The following is an 18,972-nucleotide window of genomic DNA, read 5'->3' as shown; positions in this document are numbered from 1 at the left end:
TCTTCAGTTTTAAAAAAAAAAATGTTTTCTTCAACACTTTTCTTTTATGTACTGTCTTTACATGTTTTTGTTTTTCCCCCACAGTCAAGCTATGTTATGAGTGCTGAATGCTGATTAAAAAAAATTTAGTCTAATACAACCTACTCATTTTTGATTCCTAAACACCAGCGCATCATTTTTTGACTATCAGACAAATTATGCTTGATAATTTTGATAGCATCTATTCTAGTCTACAAATGGAATTTAAGTATTTTTTTTAGTTTTTATTAGATTATTTGTGGAAAAATGATTTATTAAGGTCTGTCATTAATCTTTTACTATTTTTTATTTTGACAGGAGGAAACCAGTAAGGATGTTTATGTGGTGGTCAGCTGTTTTATTTCTTGGATGCATTTCGTTGGGAGCAGAAGGGTGGCCAGCCAAGGAAGGATATGACTTTAAGCCCTATCAGCCTCCAGTAAGATTACGCCACAAGGTACTGATTATTTTCTAGCATTCTTCGCTTTTCCACAAATAAGGAATAATTGACTCAGTAGACTTTTATTTTATCAGAATAACCATTTAGAAAGAAACTCTTTCCAATAATGAAATCTTCAGAATATTGCTCTGATTAATCAGTATAATGGAGCTGCTTTGCAACTCTCCAGGGATCAAAACAACCTTAAGTCTAGTTTCCATAGCCACAAGATACTTTCCCTTGCATAGGGTGATTTTCTAGTGGTACAGAATTATCATAGCATCTCCTAAACTGCTCCTCACTGGGCTGCCAGTTTAGGTGAGTGGCCATGGAAAGGTATACCTGGCTGCTGTAATAGGTCCTGGAGGTTGCCTGCAGTTGGCATAGACTAAAACAGCCTTTTAATTGCTTTAACTTATGCCAAAGACAGAAGCAGCACCTGGACAGCCTTAAGATCTAGGCATGGGGCCACAACGGTGACTTAAAACCACCTTTGCCCCCTACTTCTGGGCTTGTGCCAGGTGCACTTCAGCTGGAGAATCAGGGCCATTATCTGTATTAAATATCTAAGTATTTTGAAACCATCAAAGTTGCTGTTAACATTTCAAGGTGTTTTAGTTTAATTTCTTTGTACAGTTTACAAAATATCAAAACTATTTCCTGATATTTGTAAGTTTGTAAAGATGAGCCCAAATACTGAAGTTCTCACTCGGTCTATATTCAGGTGAAACTCACCATTGAAACCAGTGGAAGTTTTGCCTAAGTAAATACTGAAAGATTTGCCCATGAATGTACATTATTTATGTAAGTACAGTATATATCTTACAGATGGAACATAGAATATGTAAACACTATATTTTAGTAAAATTACAAAGAAATGCTATAGTATGAATCCTCTGTGGATTATTGTTCCAATATCAGCATGTACTAAGAATGTCTTGAGTACGTGAGGCCCAGTCCTGCAAACACTCATACATGTGCTTCATTTTAAATGGGCAAGTGGACTACTTGGCAGGATCAGGGTCTTAGACTTTACCTGTTAATTCAATTCCATTTATGCAATTTCAGAGCAGTGTACTCTAGTATAGTAGCAAGGAGAAGAAAGAAAAATGAGAAAATAATAGACTGAAACGAGGAGGAAATGAAAACAGACAGGAAGGGTGACCACGAAAACAACCCTGGAAATATAGACAGTTTAGGTGGAAAAGAAAAAAGAGGAAGAAAGGAGATGAGAGCAGAGATAGAGACAGAAGCAGGAGATAAAAAACAACAACTAAGAATACATTTTTTAGATTTATGTGGTCTCTAGTTAATACGTCTTAGGTTACTGTTAGTCTGTTTGTAGTGTTGTTGGTGGAGTAATTCTTAGATAGCAGTTTTATGTTTGAAACAGAATATGATGCAGATTACAAGAATAGTTTGTGGAGATTAACATAGATAAAAATAGAGGATTATTTTTTGTCTCTCATCTCTAAACCATCATTGCTTTATTTTATTTAGTCAATTCTATTAAAAGGCCTCTGATATTATAATCATAAATTTTTGTTTGCAGTTAGTAGTGAGAATGTATCAGGCTGGCAGTGTTTTCCTGAAACACCCTCCCTCTAGTGTTGGTACTTCTGGGAAAGGTTTAAATGAGTCCTGTTGACTCACTGAGATGTCTTGTCATCACCATCTGTCTATAAAGGAAGTGGGATTCTCTCTCAGAGAGAAGAAAGATGTAGACTGTGGACTGAACATTCCTAAGGGGAAAAAATCCTCTGAACAGTCAAACCTAGTAGAAAGTGTTAGCTGGTGTTCGTTACTTTATTGTTGTAAAACGAACCCCCTAGAATTAGGTGAGTGTAAAGGTCCGGTGCGGGGATCGTGCCCTCTTAGGGGCCGTCGGGAGCCAGGCCGCCTCACTACAGTGAGTTTGGATTTTAAAGTGTGGACTTTTTTATACTGCAGGTTGGTAAAGGGCCCTGCTTACAGAGTGCAATCAATGATGGGTAGAGCTGGTCAGGAAATGGTTTTCCTGTCCCAAGAAAATTTACAAGATTTCAAAAATTTTCCCATTCTACATTGGTATGAAACCAAGACTTTTAAAAGTTTTTTCGATAAACACCCAGAGAAAGAGATCCCAGAATAGCCTGGTGGTTAGGTTACCCACTGTGATATGGAAGAATCTTCCTGATTTAGATCAGAGACTTGATTCTGAATCTTCCACATTTCAAGTGAATGCCCTAGCCACCAGGCTGTTGGCTATTCTGGGGTGTCGTTCTCTTTCTTTCTCTCTCTCTGGTGTTGCCCACAATTCTATCCTGGACTTGGGAAACTTTTTGACCAAAGTTTCATTAAAATTGGTACATTCTCATTAAAAGCTTTGATTTTGACAAATTGGCATTTTCCGGGGGGCGGGGGGAATTACTTTGTAAAAAATTTCCTGACCAATTTTAATGATGGGAATTATTAACTTCTGATTTACTTTAGTGGAGTAATTCCTGAGTTACACTAGTTCAAGGGAAACAGAATCATGTCCACTGTCCTTGAAAATAACTGTTAAGAAGTAGGGGGAGTGGAATGTTATGTTTTACTGCAGAAGTGATGGCACATTCTGTTAGCATATCTTGTATTTTTATTTCTTTGAAAAAGATAAAATTAAAGTTTTAAAAAGAGAAAAAAAGTGAGTGATAAAAGTGAAGAGAACATAGGAAAAGTGGAAGAAAAGTAGATGAAACTGAGAACTAAAATGTCTTCTGACATCTAACCAACAAAATCTGTGTGTTTATTATTTTCTGGAAAATGTTTCTAGATGATAAAATGATCAATATTAGTATAAAACAAAAAGATACAAAACGTGTTCTAAAGTCAATTTTTTGTAATCAGTTCTGGCACTGATATGTATTCAATGTATTTAACAAATAATCATATTTTATATCGGATATGTACCATGAGAATCTGAGCCTTTTTCTGCTCCCAACAAGCATTTTATATTTCAAATGTTTAAATAAATAGATTCAATTAGGTAAGATTGCTTATTGCAGGTAAAAGATGATCACAAGTACAGCATGGTGTTACTTGCTATCGAGTAAGTAACATTTCTGAATGGTTTATGGCTGCATAAAGTGAAAACAAATGAGGATTCACTGTTGCTGCAGTGCTGGGAAGCTTAACCAATTATTACAGTACAGTCAGAGTAGTTTCAACTGTCAGGTGAAAACACAAGTATCCCATTTCTTCTTAGTTAACTTGAAATGATTAACTTATCAGCTTGAGGAGGTAGTTATTGTTTACAGTGTTTCTGTAGTTAGGAAGTTTAGATATTCACAGAGGTTTTGTGCGTTTATATTTAAAAATGAATTATATACCACTTTGGTGCAGAATTTTTTGTTTCTTTTTTGCAGAGTTGCAAGTAGGTACAGGAAAACTCAGGCAACTCTGAGGTTAATTTAAACCATATTTTATTTTTGTATATATATATATAAATAATTTACAGTATACATGGCCAAATTCTGATATTAGTGGGTTTGTGTGGATGGAATTTAGCCTATTGAGTTCTGAAGGGAGATCATTGACAATTAAAATGTCACAATGATACACACACAAACACAAAAGAGCTGCCAAGAATGTTACCAGGGAAAGATATAGTTGCCACTGAAGTCAGCAACACCCTTGCTAAAGATAATAAAAAAGAGAGAGGATTCCCTAATCCACTGATTTAATAGGCTGAGTAGTAAAGTCTATTATAAATTAAATCAATAGGTTCTTCAGATATCACTAGCTAATGCTCAGTGTATGAATTCTCTAGAAATGCCATGCAAATTAGCCAACTGAAACCACATCACCCAGGAAAACAAATATAGACATCTAATACGTACCAAACTCTAGCTTCCCCGTGTAAATCCTATAGTACTGTGGAAACAGTGGAACAGGAAACTAAATCACCACTGTTTTTCTCACCGTGAAGACATTATAGTTCAGAAGTGGGTCACTGTCAGCTTTCCTAGAAACATCATGTGACTTCCCACAGCCGTTCTTCCATTTGCCTTTTCCTCCTGCCCCAGAGAACCTTTCTATCTTATAAACAAGCAAACAAACACGCCACTTGGTTCCAAACTGTTTCTCTTTCTCTCTAGCCATGCTACTCTAACTAGGGTTAGAGAGGCCTGGGGGGAGAGATCGATGGTGAGTACTTGGGTTCGTTGATCTCTGTGGTAGCAGACAGAGGAAGACAAGGCAGAAAGAAATCGTGTCTACAGTGTAACCAGAACTGAGAGGTTTAATATTAATCCCACTGGTATTGCTTGTCATTAACTCTCAGTGTGGTGTTGCTAAACAAAGATGCCGGTTTTAGGTTCGTGATGCTAAGTGCATGATCAATGGTTAATAAAGTTTCAGATGTCCATGATTTCATGCAAATGGTTTGTATTGCATCACTGAAAGCTTGTTGGGTGATACTGCTAGACTGCTTTTGATGCAGTTGATTCTGGCCAGGCATTCAACTCAGCCTGAATTAAGGAGGAATCAGTGAGGAGGTGATATGGCTGTGCTTTTTGTATCCAATCTGCAATTCAAGAGGTGCCCTACACCATAACTGGATAGAATAGAGTATATCTATCTTGTGTGGGAGTCATGAGATGGAGTTAAACTGAGACTAGTTCTGCTGTACCAGTCGCTTGCTAGACAGGGAAGTTCCTACATGAGTTTATGGGTTTCCTCACCACAGTGGCATTGGAGCCTCTGTGGCTGCTAATGCTTTGTGCCTTAACAGCCATCTCATGACATCTTTTGAATCAGCTCAAGATTTCTTAACTAATATAATGACCATGGAACTATCACAGGTAATAACTCTCTCATTTCACATAATTTGCCACACTCTAAATTTAGTTTCTGGATTGGGATTGTAGGTTAGGTAGTTAGCACTTTTGAATTTGTCATGGTCTGTTCATTGCCTTCCTCAGTTTAGAGGTTGGGACAGACTTACCTTGTTGGGGTGAGGGACTCGTGTTGATGGTCTGCCCTTACTGGTCAAGGGAATCGGAGCTCTTTCAGAGGGCCATTAGAGTCTATATTATTCTCCCAAAAGATTTTTATCTTTATCTCTTTTATCTTCAGCCTTTTCATAGATCACCTGGGTTTACAAATGACCCGCAATAGATGAAATAAGATGAAAGATGTTTTGACAACAGATGATTCAGACTGATTGGAACATACAGATTATAAAAAAAAAATTATGCCATGACTGTAGAGAACGTATTCCCTTATGACTGATGCAGGCCAGCAGGGAACAACTAGTCTCATCATTGATGAAGACTGTTAACACTTCCCAATATGTACAAGACTTTCTTAAGGAGACAGCTGTGCTGTCTTTTGCATCACTTGACATTGACAATCTTGCAAACTAGCTTTCAATATCTAATCTTTCATTTTTGGCTAACTTTATACAGAAAGATGTGGCAATACAAGTCTGAGTACTTAGATACCTCAGTTCTGGACCTGGGCTGCAATGTTCCTGGCCAACCCCAGTACAGTCTATGGGTGTGGGTGATCACACTGGTAGTTAATGAATATTTGGATACAATGACATTGGAACTACCATTTCCTCATTTACACTTTCTCATGACAATACCATTACATATTATTATATGTTAATAGAAAAACATGTTTAATGTTATTTTGATAGGTTTCACTTTATCATTAGGAAGAAAATGATTTTATGAGAGGAAGTCTAATTTCATCAATTTTTAATTGAAAGTATTAAAAGTTTCATTTATGGTATTTTTAATACCCAGTATACAAAATGACCAGCTGGCGTCCAAGCAGTATGTCTCATCCTGCCTTCTGGAAATTTTCTAAGGGAATAAAATTCAATTATCTGTAACTTGTCAACTCTGTGCATGTAAACTGACAATAGTTCAGGCATTACCATAATATCATGTAAATTAAGTTCAAATGTTTGACTGTATGAATTAGACTTAAACTAATGGACCACTGGACAACTGGGGTATTTCCAGTTATCAAGAAAATGTTCTTGTGATTATGTCACTTTGGCTCAGCAATAGCCTATTATATCTGATCACAGAATTTTAACCACTGCTCAGTATCATATCTCTGTGGTCCAAACTGGGGCTTCTTAAAGAGCATGTTTCCTTAAGTAAGATTTTCCACCATTAATTTTAGAACAGTGATCCATATTTATATTTTAATTGTGCAGTACTATTAGTTGTCTGGTCTTGCTTAAGTGGTTTATCATCACTGGTTTTATTCAAAAGAACATTGTCAAAATTATGCCTTGCAAGAAAAGAAAAAGAAAATGAACAATATCCTTGTCCTATCTTTCATTGTGGTCACGAAAACAGAACAGCAGGTAGAACAGCGGGTTTAGGTATAAGAGGAATTTCATTGGTGTAATACTTCAGAAAGATGAATAAGAAGTTCTCGAATCTGGAGGAGATTACTGGTAGAATTTTCAAAAGAACTCAGCTCTGGCCTAACTGCTGCCACTCTGTCAATGGTAAAACGTCCATTCACATCAATAGAAGCATTTAGTAAAATCAGTGACGAGCGAGCATTTCTAAACATTTTACTCCAGGTTGTCTTTTTATATCAAACTCCACAGAATATTTTGCTGTGGTTATTGAGGGGGATGTCTGCATGTTAAGATATGTCTGAATGTTATTTGGGTTTACTGTTTTGCAAGTTTCTCTTGGTTCTCCATAAGCAAAACACTGAATACATTTGTAAAGGCCTTTCCATTTGGAAGTTGTCTTGCACTGCTGATGAGCTGTTGTAGATCATTTATTAATATTAAGTCTCACTTCTGAAATCATTAGAAATTGTTTTTAGCACCCTAGTGAATTTTCTGCTGATGATATGCATGGCTGTGGCAGTGAAAGCAGAGAGTAAAAGTAATTTCAGTGAACAAGCATATTCTGTGGATTTCAGAAATCCAACTGAATAGAATCCTGAGAAGCAGCTGTGGCTCCTTGCCCATGGCTAAGAAATATCGAATGTGCCCTGTACTACTATATGTATAGCAGAGCTATATCTCAGTTATGCTTGTATAAGATATGCATCTCCTCTCCTCCATGCTGCAATGTGTATTTAAGCTGCTAATTCTTGAGAATTCTATAAAACTGCTCAATCATGATGCTGGAATGGGCATGGTATTGAGTATTGTGTTTAGTTATTGATCTGAAAAGAGAGAGGACAACTAAAAAATATACCTGACCTATCTGTTGTCATATAAACACCCCCTTCTTAAAAATAAATAAAAATAACGTACACCAGTGTGAGAGCTGTAAGACAATCCACAACATTTGATGTTTTATCAGCTATTTCTACAAGTCAGAATATTGATGTTCCCCTGGTGTTAGTAGGACAGGTGATTTGCTAGGTCACTCCAATCCTCAACTCTGGAAGCCAGCCTTACTCACTTGCCACAAGAACACATTTTCAGCCTCATAACGATATACATGTAATCACAACCTATAACATTACTATAACAGTAATGCTCAGTGCATCATGAGCCTTCCGAAGACACCCGACATGACAAATTTTGCATTGGATACCACACAATTATAGTATAAGGATGAACATGGGATGTAGGATGTTCCCCCGAGGTACAGAATGTCACACCTCCCCCCTTGGTTTACTGCAAGAGCATTAGTCACTGACTATCTCAAAGGCAGTTTGTGTTATAGTCCTCTCGGCATTCAGCCATTAAGGCCATGAGATGGTGTGCCTCAGTTTCCCCATTCACACACAGCAAACCAGGTTTTTTTATGGTTTCTCTGCTGTGATAAGCTTTAAACCTGTTTACAGGTATTAATTGAAAAGTAGCATTATTATAAGGGTTAACATCCGTGTCAAAATTCTTATTCCCAAAATGTAACATGAATACCAAAATTTTTATCACAGATGTGCATTTAAAAGTATCTTTATGATACCACACCCTCTGTTCAGATAGTGTAGTTTGAGGTTAGTTTGTTCATTACCCATGGTGTCCTTTGACTTTCTCCCATGTAACCCTTCACTGGCTTTTCTTTCCCTCCAGTGTTCTCCTCTGTGTGGGCTCTTAATTTAATCATATTTCTGGAATTTTGGTGCCTCAGGGTCTGGCAAGATAGGTGTTCAGGGGGATCCTGCACATTGGCTGGCCCTTTGGGGAGTGGTCTCCCAACCCCAGGACTGTACATATATAGAAAATCCAGTTCCCCTTTGGGGATTACCCGGTGTTTCCCCCTCTCAGCAGTGAGTCCTTCCCTGCCCCCTAGGAGGCTGTGATCTGTGCTCTGTGGGCTAGGTGTGTTTACCCTTTGATCAGATACATCTTTTCCCAGCAGCTTTTCCATTATTGCTCCCTATCTCTCACCAGCCTGGGAGAAAACACCCCCTTTGTCAGTTGGGTCTTTGTGTTCTCACAAACTACCACCTGGCAATTTCCTGGTCTCAACTCTTCTGTTGCCACAGGTGTGGGAGCTGCATCTTGATGTAAAGAGACACAGTTACTTTCCAAAAACTTATCAGAAACAGCATCCTGAAAAACCGGGACCTGGATTGGGGTCCCCTCCATCACCTCTTTCTCTGTCCCTGAGTCAGCTGTTGTGACTGCACCCCTCCTGGGGTCACAGGCTGAGTGCCTGGGTGCACAGATGCTGACCCAGCCATTCTCCTAGTGTCCTGGGCATTCTGTCCCAAATGACTAATGAGGAAACATTCCTGTACCCCCACTATTCCTTCCCTAGTTTCCTCCTCTGGGCCCCCTCCTAAGACACATTTCCCTGTGCTCCCTAGGAAAGGTTCCATCCCTTGTTCATCTGTAAAACTCTGCCAGCTAACAACTCGGACAGTTTCCTTAATCACTGACAACACCTCTCCTACGCCTGAGGGCATGTTGCCTTCTGCTGGAAAGGAGCTAGTCTCAGCTCCTCCCGTACTTGGAAACACACTGCTTCTCTGTGTTACAGAGTCACAGGAATCCTCACCCACATCAATGGTTTCTGAGATTCCCTGCCCCTTCTCTGGGCTCTCCTCTGGGACACATTTCTCTATGCTCCCTAGAGCTGGGTTTATCTCTGGTTCAGCTGTGACCTGCTGGCAGCTAACAACCTGGACAGTTCTCTCCCTGGCAGGCATTACACCCCCATCCCTTCCTGATGTAGTGTTGCCTCCAGTTGCAATGCAGGAGTTGGTCTCAACCACCCTCCCCCCTGGAAGCATGTGGCTTCACCCTGTTGCAGAAGAATCAAGGAGACTCTCTTCCATTCTCTCAGCAGTTCCTGAGACCTTCCCCTTCCCTTTCCCCTTCCCCTTCCCCTTGGGCATCCCAGCATAAAACTCCCTCCTGCTGCAGGTAAATAACCTGAGCTACACGGAAAAAATCATTACCAAGAAGCAGGTCGACTAAGAGGTGTTTCATTACCCCACAGTCAAAACATTTCTAAAATCTTCCCACACCACATGGATTTTAGCTAAAGGTATGAGGAATCTGCTTTCACCCACCCCCACAATCTCTGCCATTTGGCCAGATAGCATACTGGCCTTTGGGACCACATTCTGCTTAACCAGAGAGATCTGGGCCCCTGTATCCCTCTGCCTCAAGTATTCCCTGCCATCAATTTGGACAGCCTTAACATGCTCCGTATCTGGTTCTGCAGAGGCTAACCTCACAAAACCAATATGATAGATTTCAATTGCTTGGGGGGTTTCTGTATTGAGGACAGCAGAGCTAACATGAGCTATTGGTTGCCGGCTTCCTCCCAGTACAGGGCATTTATTCCTCAGGTGATCAGTGGAATTACACTGATAGCACCTTATGGGCTTTTCTGCTTTTACAGAAGATTTGGGATAGGAGTTACCAGTAGAGGAATGTTTTTGGGTAAGAGAATGTTTAGGCTTCCAACCCCCTTCTCTCTTCCCAGGGGCAAAATGGGATCCTCCCTTCCCACCAGTTTTAAGCCCCTCTTTCTGTGGCCTACCCTCAATAGACGCCTGACCCTTAATAGACGGCATCAACTAAAAAAGCCATCTCATCCACAGTCTTTACATCTTTGTCCCATAGACACTGCTTTACATCAGCCTTACATATGCTTAGGAAATGCTCTTGAGCAACAAGATCCAACATTCCCTCAAAACTTGCCACCTCTTTACCCCTCACCCATTACTCATACCAATATCCCTTTTAAAATTCCTAAATTTAATTCTATATGTTTCTGGGGTAATCTGAAAACTTTGCAAAACAGTATTTTAAAATGTACAGTAGTCTAAAGCATCTTCAAAAGACATTCGATTGAATACATTTCAAGCCTTACCAGTTAATTTTGCAATCAGGGAAGGAACTTTCTTATCAGCAGGGATTTCATGTATTACACACAGCCTTTCGAAGGTGGTCAGATGTTCAGCAATATTGTCCTCTTCACTGTATGTAGGACAGAAGTGTTCCCATTTGTGGATTTTTGGAGTGATAGGAGTCGTGGCCAGGGGCCTCTGGTTCTGCTTCTCTAGCAGGTACAGCTGGTGTTTTCTCTCTCTCTTTCTTCTCTCTCTTCTTCTTATCTTTCTCTTTCTCTCTTTTTCTCCCATAGCCCTTCTGTGTGCAACCTCCTCTGCTTTGAGCCTCATTTCTGCCTGCCACATTTGAAATTCACCGTCCTTTTCCTTCTCTGACACTTCCAGGCTGGACAGCTCTAGTTTTGTAGATGTCTCACTGATTTTTCTGCTTTCTTGTGCTTATTTCCCTCACCCAAAATAAACAAACAGAAAATAACAAAACTGTGACCTCCTCCTTACTGTTCTTAGCCACAGCACTTAAGACTCACTTAACATCACAAATATCAGTGCTTAAAGTGTGAACTCCACTTGGAATAACAAGCTGCACTTACAATCTGCTCACCGCGCCACTGTGACATTCCCCTGGTGTTATCTGGACCGGTGATCTGCTAGGTCACTCCAATCCTCAACTTTGGGAGCCAGCCTTACCCTGCTCTGCTGTGAGAACTCCCACTCCTTGGCTGTTCACGCACAGCCTTTAGCATGTAAACTGCTCCTTTGATTGTGCAACCGAATGACACTAGGCAATATCTCTGGTCCCATACACAACCCTAGAAACCTCCATCTTTCAATGTCCAGTTATGCCTGTTGGACGCTGCAAGCTTATATGAGTTTGTCAATTTAACAAAAGACATTTATAAATTATATGTATCAGGCTTGTTATCCCAAGGAGACTCTTTGACATGCTTCAGACCAAATGCACTGCTTCAGGTAGAATAAACAAACAAATTTATTAACTACAAAGATAGATTTAAGTGAATATAAGTCAAAGCACAAAAAGTCATATTTGGTCAAATGAAATACAAGCAAAATGCATTCTAAGCTGATCTTAACACTTTCAGTGCCTTTACAAACGTAGATGCTTCTTACCACCATATTTCCATTTTTACCTTCCTATGAAAAATCTGTACTTTAAGGGGAAACAAAGAAGGGAAATAGAAAAATAAAATTTTGTAGACAGAAACAGGTGCATTCCAAGTCATATAATAATATAATAAATTGGGATAAAACATTATTTCCATTAAAAATTATGAAACATAAAGTAGTTAGCATGTTGTATAATGTATATCAGTAAATGGGAGGCTTTATACAGATGTTCATTTCAGTGATATATGTATTGTGTGCTAGTTATATTTTTTAAGGTTACAATCACATGTTCATTTGGGACATTTTATCCAGGAAAGATTATATGCAAAATAATGCTACTCAGAGATACAGAGAGGGGACAAGCAGGCAAAACCCAGATTATCAAGGCTCCAAACAATCCCAAGTTTAAAAGTTCACAGTGTTTATCTAGAAGTCCTGCCTGCGTGAAGGCTTTGAGAATTCATATGATTTCATCCCCTTAAATCCTCTCTGCCCTGGAAAAAAGGCTTTCTATTGCTGTAAAATGTAGTAGTGAATGCTGGAGACTGAGTACAGTGCTGCTCTCACTAGTAAAAATGTGAGAATTCTTTTATTCCTGAAGGATCTTATATTCTGTACCCATTGCCCTTATAATATGTCCAGGGATTGAGTTATAAATTTTAGGTTTCTCCTAAAATACATGGCAGCTTGTTTTTTTTGTTTTTTGTTTTTAACTGTAGTCCTGTAGTCTTGTAAACAGTAACAATATTTAATGTTTTCTTCCAGATATACATGAATAAAATTTGACAATCTAATATATTATTTCTTTCCTATGTCCATTAGTATTTTCAGGACATGACCTATTTATAAAGTGCTATTATAACCATATGGTAGCTGATATTAGTTGGAAATCAAGGACATTCCCTCCCATGGAAAACCCTTGGAAGGAGTTTTTTGGGGAAGGAAACTGAGGTTTCCCTTACAAAGTCTGCTGCACATTGTTTCTCCCACCCACTAATATACGCTGTGTAAGAAGCAGTAGTTCTGGCCAGAAACACTACATTCGGCAAAAGGCCAGGATTATAGATGCAGAGGCCCTGTGCTGGCTCCTACTGTTGGCCACTGGCAGCATCTGGCTGTACTACCTTCACTTGGGAAATTCTCTGGAGTCAATGAAGAGACAGGTAGAAGTTTTAGCACCATCCACTGTCCTCTCCACCCATGTGAATCCTGACACTGGAGGTGGTTGACCTCACCCTATTCTTCATTGAATGGATGAGATCTATATTCACAGGGCCCTTTCTGCATGCAGATATCAGGGGCATCACCTAGAACTTGGTTAGCAGCATTGCTTCTTTGTCACATGCCATACTTCCAACCATGAATGACTCATGTATAGTCCATGTTCTGGGGAGCTCATGTAATTACCCTGTAAATCATGGCTTCTCTACCTGGGGGTCATAAGCAAGTGTTCAGAGGCCTGACCACCCTGCCCGCCCCATATTGCTAACTAGGAAGGAGAGGGCAGGGCATTCCAATGAAAAAAATGGATTTGTACATCCTTTGTTCTGACTTCAGTGTTCATGTAATTCCTTCATCCCCTCTTCAGGGTGTGAGAGTTTGGGCAGCGCTTGGGCAAAGTACATACATGGGTTAAGTGAATTACAGTGTGTTGGTGAGGTGTGATCTGCACACATTATCACTTGGATCATATGAGTGAGAATGATAGTTCCAGAGCATACATTACAATTTTATTCAATTAATATATAAAATATAAAATATAAAATTCAAAATTAATATGAAAGTCTTATAGAATGATATGTAATCTTAGCAGGAAAATGAAGTCAATCTAATTGTTAATAGTGGTGTGTTGACAAACTGGCATGGACCCCAGTTCCACTGTTTTAACTTAATCGAATTATTAAAATATCTATTCTGATTCCAATTAGCAAACTGCTGTAGTATAAATCAGAGGAAATATATACTCTAAATATTAGATTTTGAAACACCAGCATACTGTATACGTGTACAGTAATATACTATCACTGGGATACAAATAATGCTGGTATGGAGCAGCATTGTTTAAAAAAAAAAAAAAGAAGAAGGTGACCTGTAGAAGTTATTGTGTTTGTACCAGCTATGGGGTTCAGGCAAAGCACTTGTGTGGAATTTAATTCAGAATTTAGATCTGATCCCATTTTTAATTCATGCATTTATTTTACTGATTTATTTTTAAGCTTTTAAGTGTCTTTCTCTCCTGTTTTCTCTTTACTGGAAAAAACAAATGACTTTTCACAGAAAATTGGCTTCCCTTTTAACACCAGGAAAAGGTCTCAAGAGTCTTAACTCCCATTTCTTCCTGGTTGATTTAGCCTAAATTCCCCCAAGAAAAAGAAGGCAGATTATTTTCAAAAGATTATTTTCATTTGCAGATATGTGTTTCGAAGCCAAAAAAAGGGTCTCTGGAGGATCCTGTGCTCCACTTACTTAATAGGTGCATTAGCGGGACTGTCACATGGAAACTGAAAAGGTCTTATTTATATAACTTTTAGCAAATATAAATAACTTCTCAATTCTTACTGTAGCTTCATGACTTTTTAACCTGCTGATTTCTTGCCTTTTATTCATAGACTGTATATTTGCTGCTTCCTCTCTTCCCTCTATAATAGATTACCATTTTTTATAATTTTTTTATTGGATGTCAGAATGCATTACCAAACTGCATCATGACATTAGGGCACCTCCTTGATCATTCTTTTATTTTATCATAGGGAGCTAGATTTCAATATTCAATGTACAATCTGTGAAGCACTACTGTCATGGAATTTCTTGGAAATTACAACAGTATACCATATGATATGGAGGCAACAGAAAAGGTGGCGGCAAACTACTGTATATTCTTATTTGAACTATTTTCCAGTGTTTAGGAATACTGTATTTGTAGATTTATTTTTTTAATAAAAGACAAAGGGACATTATTATCATGTAGTCTGATCTACTGAATAACACAGGGCACAGAGTTTTACAGTAATTCCTATATCAAGCCCATAATGTATGGTTTAAGTAGAGCATATCTGTTAGAAGACATTGTCTAGATTTAAAGATTTCAAGTGATGCAGAATGAATCATCTTCTTGTTTCATTGGTCAGTTACCTTAATTATTAATTTTTTAGTCTTATTTCCCATTGGACTCTGTCTACCCTCTGTCAGATTGTCAAACCAAGCTGATAGCTTTCTTCGATAGGATAACGAGTCTTGTGGATAAGGGAGAAGCTGTGGATGTGGTATACCTAGACTTTAGTAAGGCATTTGATACGGTCTCGCATGATATTCTTATCAACAAACTAGGCAAATACAATTTAGATGGGGCTACTATTAGGTGGGTGCATAACTGGCTGGATAACCGTACTCAGAGAGTTGTTATTAATGGTTCCCAATCCTGCTGGAAAGGCATAACGAGTGGGGTTCCGCAGGGGTCTGTTTTGGGACCGGCTCTGTTCAATATCTTCATTAACGACTTAGATATTGGTATAGAAAGTACGATTATTAAGTTTGCGGATGATACCAAACTGGGAGGGATTGCAACTGCTTTGGAGGACAGGGTCATAATTCAAAATGATCTGGACAAATTGGAGAAATGGTCTGAGTTAAACAGGATGAAGTTTAACAAAGACAAATGCAAAGTGCTCCACTTAGGAAGAAAAAATCAGTTTCACACATACAGAATGGGAAGAGACTGTCTAGGAAGGAGTACGGCAGAAAGGGATCTAGGGGTTATAGTGGACCACAAGCTAAATATGAGTCAACAGTGTGATGCTGTTGCAAAAAAAGGAAACGTGATTCTGGGATGTATTAACAGGTGTGTTGTGAGCAAGACACGAGAAGTCATTCTTCCGCTCTACTCTGCTCTGGTTAGGCCTCAGCTGGAGTATTGTGTCCAGTTCTGGGCACCGCATTTCAAGAAAGATGTGGAGAAATTGGAAAGGGTCCAGAGAAGAGCAACAAGAATGATTAAAGGTCTTGAGAACATGACCTATGAAGGAAGGCTGAAAGAATTGGGTTTGTTTAGTTTGGAAAAGAGAAGACTGAGAGGGGACATGATAGCAGTTTTCAGGTATCTAAAAGGGTGTCATAAGGAGGAGGGAGAAAACTTGTTCACCTTAGCCTCTGAGGATAGAACAAGAAGCAATGGGCTTAAACTGCAGCAAGGGAGGTCTAGGTTGGACATTAGGAAAAAGTTCCTAACTGTCAGGGTGGTTAAACACTGGAATAAATTGCCTAGAGAGGTTGTGGAATCTCCATCTCTGGAGATATTTAAGAGTAGGTTAGATAAATGTCTATCAGGGATGGTCTAGACAGTATTTGGTCCTGCCATGCGGGCAGGGGACTGGACTCGATGACCTCTCGAGGTCCCTTCCAGTCCTAGAATCTATGAATCTATGAATCTATGAATCTACCCTCAACTTCCAGACATTGTCGCTTGTTATGTCTTTGTCTTCTGAAGCCCTCTAGTATCAAAAATCTTCTTGCTATGTAGGTACCTTGACTATGATCAAGTCACCTGTTAACCTTCTCTTTGAATGTGGATGCGAGAAACTGACACACTATTTCAGAAATGGTCTCTCATAGTGCATGTAGAAGTAACATCACCCCCTCCCCTGACTCCTACTTGACATTCCCCTGCATGAAAAAAATATATTACCCTTTTAGTCATAGAATCTCATTGGGAGAACATGTTCACTTGATTATTCACCATGACCCCCAATGTCCTTTTTACTGTCACACTTTTCCAAAATACAGTACTCTGTCATGTAAGTTTGACCTACATGCTTTGTATGAATGACTTTGCTTTGGGTTGCATGAAAATGGTCGATTGCACCCAGTTTAACAATGATCCAGATCACTCTGAAAAACTGAATTGTTCTTTTTTAAAAATTTGTTTACCACTCTATCATTCTTCATGTCAGCTGCAAAATTTACCTGCAATAATTTTATATTTCCCCCCAGAACAATGATAAAGATATTGCATAGCATTAGGCCAAGAACAGATTCCCTGCAGGACCCTATTAGAAATATCCCCATTTGATGATGATTCACCACTAATAACTATATTTTGAAATTGCTTTTTAATCTATTTAATATGTATTACATTAATTTGATATAGTGATAAATCTGAGTATTTGGTCAGTTACCTTTACAAAATTTGAAATCTCCTAAAAAAACAGTAACAAGTTTAGTTTGACAAGACCTATTTTCCATAAAACCATGTTGAATGGTATTAAATATTCTACTATCCTTCAATACTTCATTGATTGAATTACCATATCAGCTGTTCTATGATTTCATCTTGTAGGTTAACCACAGCAGAGTGTAGGGAAAGGATTCATTCACTAAGGACGTCCATTATGGGGCAAGGGATTTCCAGGAATGTTGGATTCTGGTTCTGGTGAAACCAGCCAGCTCTGCAGTGGACTGAACTTTGTGGGGGAAGTTACTTATTTATATAGTCTATAAATACATAGACTATATATTTATTATATAGGAAATATAACTATTGCTAATTGTTGGCCAAGTTTAGTGTTTATGATTTTGTTCTGTGGTGTAACCAGTTGTTTCCATCACTTTCTCTCACTTCTAGTTAAATCTTTACTGTTTCTTAAATAAACCTACTTTTGTTTTATTATACATGCTCACAAGTGCTTTGTGGTTTACAGGAGCAGGAAATTATGGTAAAACTGGGGTACGCTGCACCTTTGGGTGGAGAAGATCTGGAATTTCTGTGAGTAGCCAGTGTCGGGAGCTGGATATCACAGGGGATATCACTAGGTGAAGTGAGGGTTGGCATAGCCCAGAGGAGAGTGCTGAGAGACTGGTGGTGTCAGGGAACTGACACCGAGCTATCACAAAAAGATTCCCTTTCACTAGACACAAGGGGGAATAAGATGGCACTCATTCCTGCATGCCCCAAGAACCAACACAATCCTGTTTACCCTTAAGGGGCCACAGTGCTCAGCTCCTTGCAGTAAATTCCTGTTACTGCAGGATTGTTCTCCAACGTATTTTTTTTAGTGTGTTTTTCGTCTCCAGTTTTAAATGTCTCCAATGATGAGTTTCCACCAAAGTGTTTGGAAATTATTCCATTGTCTAATATCATACTTTCAGAAAGACTTTATTGATAGCCAACCTACATTCTAAGAGTATTTGCATGTTGGGAAATTATGTAGATGACAATCTAAATCATTTTCAGACATCACTGGAAAATAATTTTTCAAGGACACAGATTTTCAGGGTTTAGTATATTTTAAACTCCTATATGTTTAGTGAGTTCCAAGTGTATTTGAACAAGTTCTATCCTTTTCATTATACCAAACATTTTGTCGCTGAATCTGAATCTTTTGCTAACTCTTGTGTTAAAGTATCAGCAAATACTGGACTAGGACTTGCTTCATTCATTTCAATTAGTATATTCCATTCAATAGAGTATAGATGCACCACTACAGAAATGCTGATTCATCTGCAAAGCTGAAGGAGAAAGGGATATTCATAACATCAACTGGATTTTCAAAGACGCAAGCTGGTAATTTTCTCTGTCTTTAAATAAGGCTGGCACTAGAGTTTCATAACTGCTACAGCAGTCAACACTTTTATTAATGGTTGTCAATCATGTAGTATTGCCAGATATATCATTACTTCTTTCTCACTTTTACTTCTAAAAGTCTGTCATTTGCTTAACTATTTAAATATTTCTGTTTTATATCTGGGAAAAAGCTAGTGCATATATTCATATCCTATCTGAATCTGAAACCTTCTTGCAATATCAGACATCACTTAAAGCATGAACAAAGCTCCACCATCCCTATCTATTCCAGGCTGCTCTTTTCATGTCCTCTTTGTTGCTAAGTCCTATAAGTTTTTCGTTTCTCTGTGTTTGATGGAGGGATTTTTTTAGACAGCCCCTTTTGCATGTTCCAAAAAGCATGCTACACCTTGTAGTCTCTGTAGTCTCATGAGTGCACCTTTCCTTGTGATAGGTCTGGGTCTCCAGTTTAGTCAAGGGGGAGTCCTGTGATTGCCACTCTTGATTTGGGTCCCTGTTTCTCACCAAAGCTCCTTCAACAGGGTTAATTTGGCTTGGT

At 38.7% G+C, this 18,972-nt stretch overlaps 1 protein-coding gene across 2 annotated transcripts in view; it reads left to right on the top strand.

Moving 5' to 3' along the window:
- The first annotated feature begins 337 nt into the window (after positions 1–337).
- The window catches only part of FSTL5 (follistatin like 5), a 529,446-nt gene continuing 510,811 nt past the window's right edge, over positions 338–18,972 (top strand). The window contains exon 1 of one of the 2 annotated variants that reach the window (XM_024211556.2): positions 338–475. In XM_024211556.2, coding sequence (XP_024067324.2) covers positions 353–475 — 123 coding nt within the window. In that variant the 5' untranslated portion in view covers positions 338–352. The remainder of the gene's footprint in view (positions 476–18,972) is intronic. The other variant, XM_024211555.2, reaches the window with a different exon arrangement.

The sequence above is a fragment of the Terrapene carolina genome, unplaced genomic scaffold (genome assembly GCF_002925995.2).
Source record: "Terrapene carolina triunguis isolate 2854851 unplaced genomic scaffold, T_m_triunguis-2.0 Scaffold66, whole genome shotgun sequence".
In the NCBI taxonomy this organism is placed as follows: domain Eukaryota; kingdom Metazoa; phylum Chordata; order Testudines; family Emydidae; genus Terrapene; species Terrapene triunguis.
This window is presented reverse-complemented; position numbering and strand designations above follow the sequence as displayed.